The sequence below is a fragment of the Seriola aureovittata genome, chromosome 13 (genome assembly GCF_021018895.1).
Source record: "Seriola aureovittata isolate HTS-2021-v1 ecotype China chromosome 13, ASM2101889v1, whole genome shotgun sequence".
In the NCBI taxonomy this organism is placed as follows: Eukaryota; Metazoa; Chordata; class Actinopteri; order Carangiformes; family Carangidae; genus Seriola; species Seriola aureovittata.
This window is the reverse complement of record NC_079376.1, coordinates 3,073,718-3,091,600: the sequence shown is the minus strand read 5'-3', so window position 1 is coordinate 3,091,600 and position 17,883 is coordinate 3,073,718. Positions and strand designations below refer to the sequence as shown.

The window sequence follows — 17,883 nt, the reverse complement described above, 5'->3', positions numbered from 1 at the left end:
ACCAACGTGAGATAAGAGTTCTCTCCTCGTCTCTCCTCCACAGTATGTGAAGCTGATGAACTTTGAGGAGGAGGTCCGGGCGCACCGGGACCTGGATGGCTTCCTGGCGAGGGCCAGTATCCTGCTGGATGAGACGGCTGCCTCCCTGGACGACGTCCTGAAGAGAATGTTGCACCACGTCGGTCAGGACAGCCACTCGTCCGAGCCCGGCTGCAACTTCGAGGAGGTGATGAGCATGCTTTTCACAGACGCGGGCGCCCAGGAAGTCAACGGTAAGCAAAGGGACCCCGTCGACGTGCTTGTGTGAACCGGCATGTAGCAAAATGTGTGAATATGCGCTCACCCACCCACACACACAAATAAAAAAACACAATATGACAGAGAACTTGTAGACTTAAGACCCCACAACATCTGACCCCTGACCTAAAAGCATCTCACGTCTGCACATGTCGACTCCGACCTGAAGAACAGCTTCCTCGCGCTCAGGAGCAGAATTGTCAGATAGATCTGAGAAATGGACCGAAAAACGCTTTTAAAGACCCAAAGGAGAGTTTGTGATGTTTGAACCGAGGCCGTCCATTGGCCCCGAGGCTTTGTTAAGTGGACGCAAATAAAGCTCAGTGTGCTGAGTCGCCGTGGCAACCATTTACACGTGCAGACATCAAACGTTTCCCAGGAAAAACTGTTAAGAGGTTATCCTACGTGCAGATACACACATACACACATCCAGATACAAACTCCGCGGAGAACAACACGGCTGACAATCAAGGCGAACAGAATCCTACTTCCTGTTCAAGGCTGAGCTGTGCTTCACTGTTTTTCAGATAATTGAAAATGTTTGTTGGTTTATTTGCTTCTCTGTTGCAACCAGGTGCCATTTAAATGCAGCAAAATGTTAAATCAGTTAAACATTTTTTATTTCATATTTCAGGGGGGAAACAAAAGCTTTTTTATTGATTTCAGAAGACTGCCAAAACCTGCAATGATATTCATTATTATTGCAATAGTTTTTTGCTTGCGCACACATGAGCCGCATGCACATTAATCTTGCTATTTGGACCTCTTCCCTGTCACATTCAGCACCGGTCCTTTTGGCTGAGTAAGAGCAAAGCCTCTTGGTTAAGGCGAATCTCCTCAGCCCATTAGAGCAGGAGAAAATCCGCCCTCTTACATAACAGTATGTAGCCATTGTTGAATCCTTCTTCCTCCGCCACAAACTGCACTGAATGTCGCATTTACAGAAGCAGTTATCTGGCGAATCAAACTTCTCTTTCCTCCCAGTTAAAGACACAAAGAATTACATTTTGTCTAGATATGAAATGTTTGTTGAAAGCGTCACGAGGGAATATATTATGGAAGACATGGCGCTCATCCCTCCGGTGGAGTTACACTTGAAGAGTCTGTAAAGGGTCACTGAAGCACAAGCCGCCCCGGAGGCTCGCGGTGGCCCGACACCTCCACTGAGACACTTTCTGTCGGTTCCTCCTCTAATCTGTCGCCCATCTGTACGTGTCCAGTGTTTTCTCTGTCTGGCGAGGCCGGTGTCCGCAGTTGTTGATGGTTAGTCAGAGGTGGGCGGTGTGCGAGCTCGCCCTGCACAGCCGCCTCTGACAGATCGGCGAGGTGATAATTGACTTCTGTCATCGATCACTCACTTAGCTTTTCAAATGGCTCTCTGAGACTCTCAAGCTGTGGTGGCTGCTGCTACTTGACTCTTTCTCTCCCAGAATTCCCCATGAAGAGGCAAAGGAGGAGGAGGAGGGTGCTTCTTCTTCTTCTTCTTCTCCTTTTTCCTTTTTTTTTTTGTGGCTGCCATAACTTAACAAAAAGGCTTCCGGTGCAGGTCTGGCCTGATTTGAAAATCAATTTGAGCTTTTAGAGGTTTATTATAAAACAAAAATAATTTACAGCCGTAGATTGACAGATATAGTTGGTTCACAAAACTAATATCTGCACGTATCATCATATGATAGCACTGTGTTGCTTTGTTTATAAAGTTTTTACAAATTAAGATGTGGTAAATATTACCATATACTGCATCTTTAAACCATGGAGATACAGTAATATTTTACTTGCATATATTGTGCAACAATAAGAAGTGTTTTAAATCAGCTGAAACTTGTGTTATCACTCTTGGGAAATTAATTAGTTGCACCAGAAGGAACAGGATAATAGTAGATGAGAATTGGGTGATAATTAATTGTGCTGAGGATGGATGATGTAACAATTGTACAATTATGCAACAAATAAAGACGGCTAAGATTTACAGTTTGAAATGTGCTGCAGCTACTCAATCATATTTACAGATGGATGTGACACAAATAAATATTTAGAGAAGCAGCAGAAAAGACAGTAATGAATATGAAGAATTTATCTTAGACATTATGCAGCGGACGGATTCCGGTTAACTACGGCTCTTTAATTATGTAAATTTTAATTATTACATAAGAATGTGCAACACTTCAAAAGGCAGCTCTCTTGTTTTGAAATGCCTCTCTCTCTCTCTCTCTCTCTCTCTCTCTCTCTCTCTCTCTCTCTCTCTCTCTCTCTCTCTCCTCAGTGTGTTGTTTAGGTGTGAGTTCAGAGTAAGAATCCCGGCGTCTCCGGTAGGTTTCCCCGAATTAAAAACCGTGAACATTCACACGTGAAACTCTCGTGTCAGGGGAGAGAAGTGAGTGCGTTATCGCCGGGGACGCATCTCTTCAGGTATTAATTTCTGTCATATCTGCGTTCGCTCTGCCACAGCGGGGTGATACAGATGGCGAGCGGACCAGCTCATTTTTGGAGCGTAATACTGTACAGCTGTGAGATAAAGAGAACAGGGCGAGATTATAACAGGCGCAGAAAGAACAGAGAATTACAGAAATGAAAAAGATGAAAGCCCACAGAGATAATTAGTCCTGCTCCAACTTGTACAGAGGACGATTTTTGGAGGCCAACTTGTGCTGTGTCTCTTTTTTTTTACTCACTTTTGTCTTGGGATTCGGTGGAGGAGCACAGTCGCTGTGCAGAAGAATAATGAACAACACTGCTGATGATGCAATGCATTGATAATAATATTACTTAAGTCACTAAACCTGCTTCTAATAAGTAAAAAAATAAAAACCTACATCAGCCTTTAACGTACTTTATCTAAACATATATATGATTATAAGACGCTGAAGATGATGATATTGCTTACAAAGTGATGAGCGGCTGCCACACCGTGAATAATTGTCAATATTTTGAGTAATGATGTTCTGTATAATTGTATTTTCCTCTCTTCCTCTGTGGTGCTGTTTGCAGCTACAGTGCTCGGTGCTGTGTGCGCTGCTGATTGTGTGCCCTGTTTGTGATGACTGTGCCATAATTTCTTCCTAAATTGCTGTCACCTTTGATCGATCTCGCCGGCTCTCCACTTCGTCCCCATTTGCATAATTCTCCTGTGTTATTGCTTTTTTTTATTTTATTTTATTTTTTTTATTTTTTTTATTTTGCCAACTCAAATCAAACTGAAAAACAGTCACATATTTTTATTTTTCAAGCTGCAAAGGTGAGACTTCCTTCTTGTATGTATTCAAAACTATCTTAAGAAATGTTCTAACCCTTTCGCCCTTCAGCTCTCATATAACCTGTCTAATGATTTCAAAAATGCATGAGCGTCTGTGTAACTAAGAGGTTTATTACTTATCTGTATTTCCCTGTTTCCGAGGAACATACTTTGTGCAGACACATGTTCTCCTCCCCGACAACAGGTACTCTAAATATTCTGGAAATAATTAGCTCCGTTCAACAGGAAAGGTGCTGTGTATTTTTGAATCAACCGACTCTGCCTCTCCATTATAATAATATATCTTTTCCAGGCCGGCGGCGTGACTTTTCTGTGAAAATCTCTCTGTAACATTCAGCGGGAATGATCAGAATACTAAATTGAAGCCATTAATTCGAGCTCTTTACCACATGAAAAAAAAAAAAAAAAAAAATGGTGGCCACACATGTCATTTTTCTCGTCTTGATCTCTTCATTGACGTCTTTGGGTTTCTTTGCAGTAGCTGGACACACGGCTGCTATCGGTGATAAAATCCAATTTTTGGTAATAGCCTGTAGACGGTAATCAAGATAAGATCTCTCTGCTCCCAACAAAGACGAGACATTGAGGGATATTCTCTGGAATATAATATTTAATATGCATGAGGTAAAGGAGGGCAGGAAATGAAGCTTCTGTTCAGCAGAGATATTTATGTGCGTGCCTGTTAACCAGAATGTGTGTCTATATATATGTGTGTGTGTGTGTGTGTGTGGTCGCAGTGTGTATTTGAGTGTCTGTTTGTATAAAGTCTAAGTAACTGTTGATCAGAAAAGGTGACTGAACTGACTCTCTGGTCTCTCCTCTTTGGTTCTTCTCGTCCTTCTCCCCCACGCAGACAAGTCTCAAAGTTTCGTTTTCTTTGATGACGGTAAGCTGTGCTAATTGGATGAAAATGTCAGCATCAGCCGCCGTGAGGCTGCAATCAGTGGTTTGCTTCTGTACCAATCACCATCAGTATGCCGTTTGTGTTCCCCTCCACACTCGGGACTGGGTCGATGCATTGAGTCATCAAATGATTACAGACACCAGCAATCCCCTCCCGTGTCATAGATATCGATGCCTCTTGAGCTGCCCCTCAAATCAACGCCCTCCCCGTCCAGCGGACTCCTTGTCCCATAATGTTATCAGCTCTTTTTTTAAAGCCCTGTGAAAAAAAAACCCAAAAAACAGCTGAAAATGACAAAATTAATAAATCAATTTGATTGAGATTAAAGGGATAAAATTCAAATAATTTAATGGGTGTCATTGGCTTTGGAGTTACGTCTTTGGTAGAAAAAAAATTGATCTTATATTCAGGTAATTCGGTTTTTGTCATACGTACGATACTTGACTTTGATACTAAATCCATGTAGGGCGATGGTTTATTCACCATTTATGTCATTTGTTTTAATGCAAGCTGGTAGAAGATTAGGACGACAGCCGCTCTAGATAACAACGTTTCACCGTTGACCCAGTCCTAGTGGCCCTCTCATCAGCATGTGACCACATTGCCTCTGTGTGCTGCATTGTGATTGGCTGTGATGGATACCCAATATACAGTAAGTGTTTCATCTGCCACTGCTGTATGGAGGTCTCCTGTGTTTTAATCACCTCCTTCAAAGCGCCCTGCACAGCCCAAGCTTTGAAGGCAACCAATCACTCTCCTTTGTGCGTGTATGTGTGTATATGTGTGTGTGTGTGTGTGTGTGTGTGTGTGTGTGTGTGTGTGTGTGTATTCACTGGCAGGTTTACCAATGGCTGAGGCCACAGTTAATCTTCTAGGCAGCATAAGATCAGGAGGTTTTATTGAGGTCACCTCTGAGCATAATGTAAGGAGTCTCCTTGCTAAAAAGGACTCGCAGCCCTTTCACACGCTGACAGAGAAACCATGAATCTCTGTGGATCTCCTCCTGTTGATGTTAGACCGGCACATCAACCAGAGGAAATATGAACGACATTGCAGTTTTTCGACTGGTTTAGCATATTTATTCATTCGTCTCTTCTCGCTTGTGACAGACTGAATTATCCTCGTGTGATTTACAGAATCCCCCCCCCCCCCCCCCCCCCCCCCCCCCCCCAACCAAACCGTGGGGATATAACGCAGTTAAAGAAATCACCAAGATTCACTAAAGATCAAAAGCGGCAATCCAGCCATCCAGTCTGGCCTTCCTCATATTTTTTCATCACTTTCCATTGAAGTTTGTCACATTTGATATGCTGCGTGTGAGCATCTGTGATTGTTTTTCTTTCTCTCTTTCCTGCGTGTGGATGCATAGCGAAAGCTGACGAAACCGTGCGGAAATCTTCACGTAACATGACAAGTATCAAATGTGCGTGTCTTAATTAGTGTCCCACTTGATCACACTGATCACACAGGCAGCCACTCTGATATTCAAGTCAGGTTTGTTCACCTCAGCCGGTGATGTAACGTACTCTACACCCTCTCTTTCTAATATCCCCTATAGGATCGTGACCGTTTATAGATAACTTAGATCAGCACATACTAAAGGGGGTGAGGGTGATGGAGGGAATGACATTTGCAAGAGGGTCAGTCGCACCGGACGACTTTGCAGAGTTCAATCCGATTTAACTTTGACACGCAAGATCCGAAGTCCCTCAGTTTAGGAGAAGGGGTGTGATTTTGTTTATATGCCGTATCCTCTTGGTGAAATACACTTAGTTGCCATTTTAGTATGTACACCTAAGGAAAACTAATACAGTCTAATACAATAGTCCTGCAGTAAATCCTCCTCACGTGAAGGTTATAGGAACCTCATAAACTGACAGTGTGTGTAAGACACGCAGCAGAAAGGACGATGCCGTGTTATAGTGAGGACAACGACAGTAACAAAAAGTTATGACAGTAAAGTGTTTCACGAGACTGTGTATAAATAGTGACGCCGATCCGATCCGCGCAACTTCCTGTCGCACCAGAACTAAATTTTTGCCAGGACAGATCCAGTCTGACCGGTCCACACCGCCACAGTGGGACGTGTTCGGTTATAAGGAAGCAGCTGATACTGATCAGCGAGCGAATTAAAGCTGCGCTCCGTTATAGCAAATGGATGAAAAATCATAAACAATAATTGATGTTCGATCCTAAGGAACTGTGATTTCCTCTTTTATGCATTGCATCATACAAAACTCAATTTGTTGATCATATATCGAGAAAATATGTAGAGAATAAACTCTTATGTAACAGACACATAAATGATAAATGGAGGCTTTAGAATAGATTAGTCACAAAATCAGGAAGTGCTGCTGCTTTTGGTCCTTATAAATAATTTTGTAGAAACTTCCCACTCGAGGTAATGATGATATTTAACCCTGAGCGCTGACGGTGTCATGTGGCTGTTGAGCTGCTCTCAGCGCCGAAACAATCGCTCTCACTCAGAAAAGACATTTGTCACAACAAAACTGAAGTGGTTTTAATGTGCTAGCTGACAGCTAACAGTGTTAGCTTCTCTGCAACGGTCTTGACATTGGCCACCTGCTCTGCTGGCGTGGAGGAACCACGGGAACCCTCTCCACATACTGTACTTCCTTTTCCATCCTCTTTCTCTTCTCTCTTTATCTTTTCATCTTCGTTGTGTTGTGTTTGTATCTCTCTCCCTCTTTTCTCTGTCTCTCTCTCTCTCCTCTCTCCTCTCCCTGACGTCAATGAGAAATTGGATGGTTTTTGATTATTACATGGCTGTCAGGCTTACTGCCATTAATTGAATTGAATCCCAGTCCATCTCCTTCACTTCTCTGTCCCCTCTCCTCCCTCTGTCTCCCTCTCGCTCTTCTTTTCATCTCGTTTCACTCTCATTTTCCATCTTGTTTGTCATGTTTTTTGTTTTTTGTATGATTTTTTTAATTCCCCAGGTCCTTATTTGCCCCTATTTCTCTTGCTTGAATTTTCTCCTTTCTCTCTCTCTCTCTCTCTCTGCATGTCTTCACCATCTTACTCTCTCTTCTGGTCTTTCTCATTCCTTTTATTTTTCTCTCTCTCTGTGTCTCCCTTGTTTTCTCCTTTTCTTCCCGCCTGTTTCTCACTCTCTTCCACCCCAAGTGTCAGCTTTATTCCTCCCTGTCATTCTCTTTCTCTACAGGCTTCTTTTCATCCTTTCTTCCCCTCTTACTCTTAATCTGCTCTCTCTCTCTCTCTCTCTCTCTCTTATTTCTCTGTCTCTCTTGTCTGCCCCCCTCCGCCCCCCTTTCTCTCTCTCCCATTCTCCCTTCCCGACTCTCTCGCTCCTTGAGCACTGGTGATACTGTTGTCATGGTGACACCCATCATTTTCTGGCATGAATGGAGGATACTTTATTGATGAGACGGCATGGCGGAGGGAGAGAAAGGGAGAGTGATGGAGAGAAAGACAAAGACGGACAGACAGAAAGAAAGAGAGGAAGCACTGGCAGGGTAAATCAGAATGATACGGAAACGATCGTCCCCGCTGCTTACGATACAAAACATTTCCACCCTGTAATTTGTTCAGCACTGATGAGTCGGAGAGGAACGTTGCAAGCCAAAGCAGGCTGAATCTTCTGGAGGGGCTTGGGATAGTCGGGGCTGCTGAAGAATATCCCCCAAAACACTGTTATTCATCTCTCTCAGCGTGAGAGGAGGGAAGGGGAGATTCCTCTTATTAGGAGGCAGCGTCCTGGCTTCAGCAGCGCCGTCGGTTTCCCATGTTTAATGATTTGTACTGTGTAAACATGGCAGCATAATAAACTGTGTTTTTTTTTTTTTTCTTTCTTTAATTCGCTAACATTAGCGTTGGTGGGTTTCTGGGGCTGGATGGACATCGTTATTTGGTTGTCGTGGTGGGGTGTTTGCACACAGTTCAGACCGGCATCGCCGTCTAAAGCAGAAGGCGAGCTCGTTAGACACTTCTGATGTCGACATCACATTGTGAGGCTTGGCGCTGCAGATCAGGCATTAGATTTCTCTTGAACATTTTTAGGCATTCGGCTGACACCATTAGACTAAAATGAGGAAATCAGAGCCTGGTTTGTTGTTGAATATATAGAAATACTCCAAATTTAAACATTAGAGGATCTTATAAACGTGGATATGTAACAGCACATGTTGATATACAGCTACAGTGGTGGGATGACGTGGGTTGCAGGTTTGCTCAAGGCCCACACAGAAAAGAAAAGAGTTCAACACCGTGTCGTGGAAAATGAGAGCGTGTGAAGATCAAACTGGACGTGAGGTCGTTCTCCGCTAACATATGTTTGACCTCTGACCTTTTTCTCCACAGTTCACCTGCTGTCGGAGACGATCCAGGGGGTGACAGCCACCGCCACCGGGATCCAGTACCAACAGTCCTGGCTCTGCATCCTGTAAGCTGAAGTGTGTTTGTGTGTGTTAGGTTTGAAAGCTGGAATGATCAGTCAATTAATGGATTAGCTGATCAACAGAAAATTTATCAGATTTGTTGGATTAGCTTTAATAGAGATGTACAGAAGTATCAATAAAGATTATTATCACTAAAACATGTGACACTAAAACAATATTTGTTGCAGTTCTGTGAAAATCTTTCATCTCCAAAACTTTCTGAAACATTTTTCAGATAGTTCAGTGTTTTAAAAAAGTTAATAAACAGTATTTTATCCAAAATCCCCAGTATGGAGATAATTGGTAAATCCATCTGATAGAAACTGCAGGAATCTGTTTGTGAGTGTCTCCGCTCTGTAAGTGTGCGTGTGCAGCTGTGTGCAAGCACATTTGAACACTGTCTTAACTGTTGCTGGAGAGAAAGAGGTTAATCTATGGAAAGGAGGGGCGATGCCGTTGAGGTGAGGCGTTGACATTTATAAAAACCTCCTCCTTCTCCCTCTGTCCTCTGCTCCAGCTGCAACGTGAAGCATCTCCAGAGGCGTCACGTGTGCATCTCCCGCCTGGAGAGGCCGCAGAACTGGGGAGAGAACTGCTGCGAGGTCCGCTATGTCATCCTGATACTGGCCCCACTCAAAATGGTAACCGCCGCCCCCCCGAGGGAGGAAGTGATATATGGGCTTTATCTCTCTTCGCTGGATTACTGAGGCATTTGTAGATCCATTTGCTTCTTACAACATTTGTTCACTTTTCATTCATCATGTTTTCATCTGCTTTATATAATTTTTAAGTGACAGTGAAGTTGCTTCTACTTCTAAAAATAGCAAAAATATTCCTCCTCATTCATTTATTAATTAAGTCCTGAACTTGTGCGTTGAAGAAAGTTTTCTATTATTTCCACTGTCACAAAAGTTTCTTTTTTATCGCTCATCTGTGCCTGAAAGTAAAAGTCATGTGAGGTGCGTTCGCTGCAGGTGCACGGATCAGTAAAATCCTACTCACCGTTTGATGAGCGTAAGCATCCCGCTGCTATAGCAAGTAACTGATCATTTTGCATTTCTTCCTTCTCTGCTTTCACCTACTGTATTTAAAAGGAAATGCACTTTCAGTCCAACAGTTAAAAAAGTTCAGTTGCTCCTGACACATTTACACATTTATTTCCACACTCAGATTATTGATTTTCATCTTGAGGTCATCAACTACCAATTTTTCCTACATTTTTATTTTATTTTAATTCACTAAATTATCTAAAACTGCCACAGCCACTGAGCTGCCAAGTTCCTGCCGAACACGATTCAATCCAAGAGGCTCTCGGTGTCGTGCGTGGGACACGAGCGCCCGCTTGGCTGAACCTTTCCGGTCAGGATCGCTGTTTTTCTTCACTCCTGAAGAGCTCGCCGCCGCAGCTTACAGAGAAACGCCACATATCCTGTAATACCCTTCCCTCCCATCAAAACATGAACTCCCCATCAAACCACTCAAACCTCCTGCTCCTGCCTGAGCTGTCGACACACACCTACCTGCACACACACACACATGCAGTGACCCTGGCAATCAGCGATGTCTCAGTTCACTGCATCATGTTTCCTGTTTGTTTGTTTGTCTGTCTGTTTGTTTGGTTTCTACCTCTTTGATTCTCATGAACCCGTCTTTGTGCCAGTGCCTTCCAGCGCCCTCCTCTCCAGTCTTACAGGCAGCAATCACAACCACTAATGGCATTCTCTCAGACATTAATCCAAGCCCCAAGTAAACATAAATCACTATTATGTCTCAATTATTCCTGATGGTGACTGCTTCTGTGAGAGAAAGATCTTTGAAGGGGCACGATGATAATGATAATAGGAATTCCTTTGGTTGGTAAATCTATGTAATCTAGCGTGAGTGAGGGTGGACCGTTTCCATCACCCACCATTTACAGAGCTTTACAGCAGTTGTGGCTTTTTTCTTTTTGCTTTTTCTCCTTTACCCAAAGTGAATCTGCTGAACACACATGACCTTTCCTCAAAAATGCTCTGTTTCTCATTAAACAAGCTCTTACCTGAAATCAACCATCAACACATCCACGCCCTGTTGCCCTTCGAAGAAATTCCTCTATCTGTTTTCCTACTTTAAGAAATCTGCCCATCTGTGTTACTCACTTTCCACGCCCGCGTTTTCCCGGTCGGCCTGGTTAATCAAACCGCCGACCTTCAAAACTTAAATAACTCCCCAACCAGAAACGCTCACTCTTACTTTGTGCTTCGTGTTTAGTGCTAATTAACAAGTCCTGGCTGCTAGCACACAAAATTAAGATGGTAAACATTATTCCTCCTAAACATCGGTTTGACAGCATCGTAACTGAGAGCATGTTTGCACGATGAAGCTAGTTAGAGAAAGGGGGGGGGGGGTGCTCATGAGTGAGATTTTCGATGGCTTATTTCCTATAAGGCTGCCTGAAGTCTGACTGAAGGTGGGGTTTCCCATGCCTTCACGCAGAAAGAGAGCCTGTAGATTAATCATGATCCATTCTCTCAGCTCTGTGAGCTCTGGTGGAAATTCAGTTACCACTGTGAAAACGCTTAAAGGCTTTAGTTTTTCTGTTTGCTGCAGCTGCTACTGTACGAACCGAGCCTGGCTGTGTTGGTATCATCACCACCTGGCTAACAAGGCCTCCCTGGCACCACACTGACTCGGAGTCTGCCAGCACCATATTACCATCACTCTGTTGCACGTTGTGACTTTGGGGACAGCGTCGTTTGTAACAGATGTGGGATTAGTGACAAAAGCCCTCCCAAGATACCCAGCTCCGAACCTGCCTTCCTTACCTATCCAATCTACATCTGATAATAATGTTGTTGCAGCAGTACCACGTTTACATCTCTAAGTATAGGGTGAGGGTTTGGTTTCATTTTATTATAGGGTTTTTTTTTTGCCACTGAGACATTATCAAATAAAAACAGCTTCATTCTTACTCTGGATTTTCATATAAAACAATATCAATATGATAGAAGCAGTTTATTCATAAATTGACCAGAAGACCCGAGAATTTCTGCTTTCAGGTAAAATGATCTAATTATGACAGTAGATGAATGCACGTTGTGATATCACTCAACCTTTCAGTTATAGTTTATGTTAACAATGGATGGAAGGAGTTGAATGTGTAACATGAAAGGCGTCAGAGAAGAACCCACAGACAAAAAGCAGCCGAGAAAATCACTTAAATGGTTCTTTAACAGTTTTAATGTACAACCACATGTGCGTGGTTTTCTGGTTTTCCACAGAAAAGCACCAAGACAGCGATGGAGCTGGGCAGGACGTTCGCCACCCTCTTCTCTGACATCTCCTTCAGGCAGAAGCTGCTGGAGACAAAGACGCAGGAGGAGTTTAAGGAGGCGTTGGTGTTCCAGAGGCACCAGCTGACGGCAGCCAACCAGCAGCCCACCGCTCTGGGGAAGGAGGAGACCGACCCCCGCAGTCACAAACCACTCAAGGTGGGTAGGAGTGTGTGTGTGTGTGTGTGTGTGTGTGTGTGTGTGTGTGTGCAACCTTTCAGTGTTGGCCGAATTGGCACATTTCCAAACACTTTGAAGCAGCGTGTATTCATACGACAGCGTGATGAGTCATCCCCAGCACCCTGAGACGAGGCCTGTGATTGGTCAGCATCCACCAGCACAGTTGAGGTGTTTTCCAACTGCTTCCCATCCTCATGTTCCTCCCTCACCTTACACCTACTTCTCATCATCCCATTTCTTTACATTCATACATGTACACATTTTTTTATTTTTTATTCCTCTTCCATCTCTTTCTCCCCCGTTTACTGCCCCCCCCCCCCATCCTTCTCCTCCCCTCCTCGCTCGGCTGGCTTGAATCCTCCATCTTTCCTCTCTCCCTAATCAATCAGCATCAGCTCCTGCCAGGCCTCCTCAGTGGGTAAATGACCTTACATCTTTCACAGTCCTGTCAGAACTCCCCACCCCTTAGCTACACATGCATGTACACACACACACACACACACACACACACACACACACACACATTAAAACACACCTCCAGAGGGGCTCTGCTCACTGCCACGGACCAACATCTCCTCCTAATGTTGCCGTTGACAGGCCAGGGCTCCCAGACATTTCCCCTTGTGTTTTCTTTTTTTTTTATTATTTTCTATTTTTCTGTTAGGTGTTTATCCCAGGGCTTGAAAGGCTCAGTGCCACTCAGTGAAAGAGGGATATATAGAAAAAGACAGATGGAGAGAGAGGGGAAAGGAAAGATGGAAAACAGGAGGGGGGGGGGCAGAGAGAGCAGGTGAAATCAAGAGGAAAGAGAAAATGATAAAATGAAAGAGAGAGAGAGAGAGAGAGAGGAACAGAGAAAGAGAGACCACACGCCTCCTCCACCTCCTTCCACATCCGACATTGACATCAGACCACCCGCAACAGCGCACCACTTTAAGAAAACTAGGCCGAATTGTTGTTGTGTTTTTATGTTTTTCCTCCCCGTTGCCTCACTCCATCGACGGTTCAGAACGAATGGCAACCAGGTGGACAGTAATTCCTCTTTGAGACTTTTGTTTATCGAACCTGAGCCAAAAGCTGGTGATCAGGCCCCACACACACACACACACACACACACACACACACAAACACACACACACAGGCTCCCTTGTAATAATAAATGATTCCATGATGTATAGGGATTTAATGGATGAACAATCCTTGTTGAACAAGCATGTGTGGCTTCATAAAACCAGCCGCCCCACTCGGAGAGGAAAAAACAGAAACGCCGATGCTGTTGTTTGTTTTCATGTTGTTTATGTTGAGACGAATCGCTTTGCTCTGCCAAAAACTGTCCAAAAGTTTTTAAGATGACAAATGAGTCGGGGATCATTTTCCCAAGGGCTGTACCTACTCATACACACCTCCTCGCCACCCGTTCCGTTTAATTGTATAATGCCGTGTTCAACAAGGAAATGGAACATTGGGTAATTGGATAATTTACTTAATAAGCTCGGTCAGGACGACACATTTACTCCCTGTCTTGTGTAACCTGAAAGCTCATCTTTTTAAGAGCCCTCCATGTCTCCTTTTTGAATCACGTGGCTCCTTCTCTAAAAATACACTAAATCTTCTATCCCTCTCTGTCGCTGTCATCTCTCTGTCATTCGCGCCACGCCGCTCACTTCTTCTTGTATTACGTAATTAAAGGTTTTCTAGGACTACCTCGTTAAATTCGATGATTCAGATCAACTTTGTGGAATCACCAGCGTCGTAGCCGAATCATCAAACGGGCGATTTTTGATCTGAATGTGTCACCGTCCACAGCAGAGGAGCAGTGCGTTGGGTTGGGTGCAGCCTCAGGCTTTCCACGCCGTTGCATTTTTTGTTTTTGGAGGTCGCCAAGGATAAGACGAGCTAAATGAGCAAAATGCCTCAGAGCAAAATTGAAACTAGAAAATAACATTCTACATAAATAAAGGAAATAATTCACGTGTGCATAAGTTTTAAAAACGTTGAAAACTTATGAATTCATTCCGTTGTGTATCTTACGTGGTCAAAACTGCAGTGTGATGTGTTCAAACACATTTGCACACCTGCATAAGCTGGTTTTATTCCAGACCCTGGCGTTTTGGAAACATTAGTTTACGGACTGAAGTCTGCGCTGCACGACCGTGAAAGTGCTCCTGCATCTTTGCAAGTTTTCATGCTTTAATTTAATGACTTTTCCAAATATTTACGAGCTCAGCACCTGTTCATCAACTGGCTGGGCAACAGTGCTATGTTTCTGGAGACCTACCTGTTTTACCAATAAACAACAGATGTGTAAGTGATTTCAGTTCACAGTTGAAATATTCAGCACTAAAGACAAGATGCCTTTCAACCTACATTGCTCATTTAATTTTACTGTTTTCTTTTCTCTTTTCTTTTTCTTTTGGAGGACAAAGGACACACAATGACACTTAGACCAGTTTAAGCTCTGACGAAAGACTGCAGGTGGTGGCACGTGTCAAACCTGCAGTGGCTGTTTCTCTCTCTGCCTATAGGTGGCGCACACTGACACGTCTACACGTTGCACTTGATCCTGTTTCCCCGTGACTTCGCATCAAAATCTAACCTTTTCCTCTTCTGTCCACACAGTGTAAAGATTTCTTCAAAGCCGGGCGGGGGATATATGAGGACTTGTGCCGCAGACTGCCTTTCTACCCCTCTGACTTCACAGATGGTAGGCTGGACTTGGACTTGTAGTGAAAGTGAATCATCTTCCTTATTACGCCACACCAGGGTGCCTCTGGCAGCTCCTCATTTGTCTGTCACCCTTTGCCTCAGACACATCTGTGCTGCATCTGTGTCACATCCAGGGTGCGCTGAGATGACTGTCTCAGATGTCTTGCTGCTGCCATATGCTCCCATATGTCCAATATTATTGTAATTTCCCAAAGACATCGGACACAAGGACATTGCCCTGTACATTAGCAGTGCAGTCTCAGCAGGCCGGCGGGCTTCTTCTGCCTCACCACATCACACTCTTCATCAGTAAATGTGTGGAAGGGTTTCCGTCCCCCGGACGTGCACGTGTGACCTTTACAATTAACTGTTGTTAAAAAGAGAGGAAGTTGTTGCTTGTTATTGTCAGAGATGTTTGTGAATATCTGCAAATTTGAAAGTGATTGTAACTACCCAATCAAACCAGGTCAATTGAATCAGTTGATTGTTGATTGTAAAAAAAAAGACTTGGTAAAGTACAGTTAAGGAGATGCGTTTTCCAGCTGGGTTCTCCTCCTCTCTCTCTCTCTCTCTCTCTCTCTCTCTCTCTCTCTCTCTCTCTCTCTCTCTCTCTCATTTCGTAATATCCAAACACATTCATTGGCCTGTAACAAAATCAAGATATTTCTGTCTTGTGAGTGTCATCAGATAATGATCATCTGATGAAGGTCACAGGACCAAAATCATTGTGATTGCATTAGAGCCCAATTATAGTGTTTTATTTCAAAATGAGATATATCCATCATTTGGATAAGAGCGATAACTGCTCTTACAGCATGATGGATAGCACAAAACTCAAACAAATAATTTATATTTTAGATTCTTAAAAAGGGCAGGAGGCCGTGTGAGTCCTTGTAGAACAGCTCTACTGTAACTTTCTGGATGCTCCACATTGTTCAGGCACTGAATGATGAACTCCTCTAATGTTTTTGTCATTTTGATATTAAAGTGTGGAGCCTCCTCCACTCTATTATGAGGTGAATATGACTCATGTGTTTGTGTTTATCTCCCCTCAGGTATAGTTGGCAGTAATAAAACCCTGCTGAAGTACATGACCACAGCCATCTTCCTCTACATCGCCATCCTGCTCCCCGCCATCGCTTTCGGCTCCCTCAACGATGAGAGCACACGCGGCGAGATCGGTAGGAGCAAGTACTCCAGTGTAGACACATGAACGTCTTTTCTCAGAGACTGTGCATTTCTCCACAGACATGCTGTATCTTTACTTTAATTATTTTTAACATAAAAAAAAATAAATGCACTAGTTCTTTTATCTTTAACTCTTAGCTTCAAAAATCTAAATTATATAATGATAGGATGATAATTGCTGAAAGAAAGATGCAGTATTTTACAAGGATTTCAAGGATATGACTTTATTCATCACTAAAAAAGTTGAAATTATTTGTTAATTGTGGATGTTTTACAATTTAAAGCTGCATTATTTGATTTTTTGGGCACTAGGGGTCAGAAGAAACTAAAAGCTGACAGACTTTGACAGACACAAAGGCCTGACCTGATATTAAAGTACAGAATATATACAAAAGGTTTTACAGAAAAACAAAAGGATTAAAATGGAGATTTAATGGAGAATGCAATGAAACAAGGAGAAATATGTGAATAATCCACAATAAATGCAAAAAAATATATGTTTTTAAGATGCTTTTTAAAGATATGCAGAAGACTTGGATTCTTTGTTGTTTGTCTTGAGAGTGTCAGAGAGTCGACGAGGAGCAGCAGCAACAATCAGCCTTGACTTTGACCTTAACCTTGACTGGCTTCTTCCGACTGACTGAACCACCCAGTAAATGTGTCATGAAGCTAAATAAAAAGCTCCATGCAGTGTCAGGATTGGGTGGTAAATTTCTCTGCGGGGTCATCGCAGTTAGTAAGAACGTAGTCACTGAGTCTGTGTTATATAAACACATCAAGTAGAATATCTGTGTTTGTTCTGTTTGTGTCATATTAAAATTCTCCCTTTGAAAACTGAATTGGAGATTAGCTCGGCCCTGATGAAGAGCACAGCCGACGTTCAAGCACATTAATCAGCATTTTCTCCTGCGTTTGCTCCCTGTGTGTGTCCTCGCCGCACAGATGTTCGGAAGACCATCATCGGCCAGAGCATCGGCGGGGTCATCTACTCGTTGTTCGCCGGCTCTCCCCTGGTCATCCCTCTAACCACGGCTCCTCTCGCCATCTTCATCAGCGGTAGGCTTCCCCCTCTTTGATTCAGCTCAGCTCCGCCAAAATACACTTATCTTTTCACAGTGTGATTTGAAAAGGAGGCTGCGGGTGGGTGGAGTACTAAGACGATTACGTCAAAAATCAAGAGAAGGAGGCACCCGGCCGTGAAGAACAGCAGCCGCAAACTCTTTATCTTGGTCCTCAAACGCTCTGTCTTTAACCAGGAAACAGCACCTTTGGACCAATGGAGCTGTTTGTTGACTCATTTTTATTTTTTTATTTAGTCTTAGTCCTTTGTAAAATGTCCTTGTTAGTTTTCATAGTTTTCATGAAAAATTTCACCTTGTTTCTTTCTGCCAAGCTCTGCTGTAACTCCGAGTCCTCGCTGTGCGTCACGCTGTGCAGCGACTGGCCGGTGGCTGCTGCATTGAAGGAAAAAAAACTCTTTATGATATTTAAAGAATATATAAATATATAAAGACAGATTTTCTGTAACATTTGAATTTTTCAAAGGAACTATTTGTTAACTTTAGCTAACGTTTACTTATCAGCCTGGAAGAACCTCATCGACAGCTGCCTCTACAGCAGTTAGCA

General features: G+C 43.3%; 1 protein-coding gene across 5 annotated transcripts in view; it reads left to right on the top strand.

Annotated features, from left to right (window-relative positions):
- Window positions 1-17,883, top strand: part of slc4a11 (solute carrier family 4 member 11) — a 93,421-nt gene that overhangs the window by 58,865 nt on the left and 16,673 nt on the right. For 4 of the 5 annotated variants that reach the window (XM_056393327.1, XM_056393331.1, XM_056393328.1 and 1 more), the window contains exons 5-12: window positions 44-272; window positions 4,404-4,436; window positions 8,796-8,877; window positions 9,390-9,513; window positions 12,133-12,342; window positions 14,983-15,067; window positions 16,125-16,250; window positions 17,200-17,313. In XM_056393327.1, the coding sequence (XP_056249302.1) occupies window positions 44-272; window positions 4,404-4,436; window positions 8,796-8,877; window positions 9,390-9,513; window positions 12,133-12,342; window positions 14,983-15,067; window positions 16,125-16,250; window positions 17,200-17,313 (1,003 nt within the window). The remainder of the gene's footprint in view (window positions 1-43; window positions 273-4,403; window positions 4,437-8,795; window positions 8,878-9,389; window positions 9,514-12,132; window positions 12,343-14,982; window positions 15,068-16,124; window positions 16,251-17,199; window positions 17,314-17,883) is intronic. The other variant, XM_056393329.1, reaches the window with a different exon arrangement.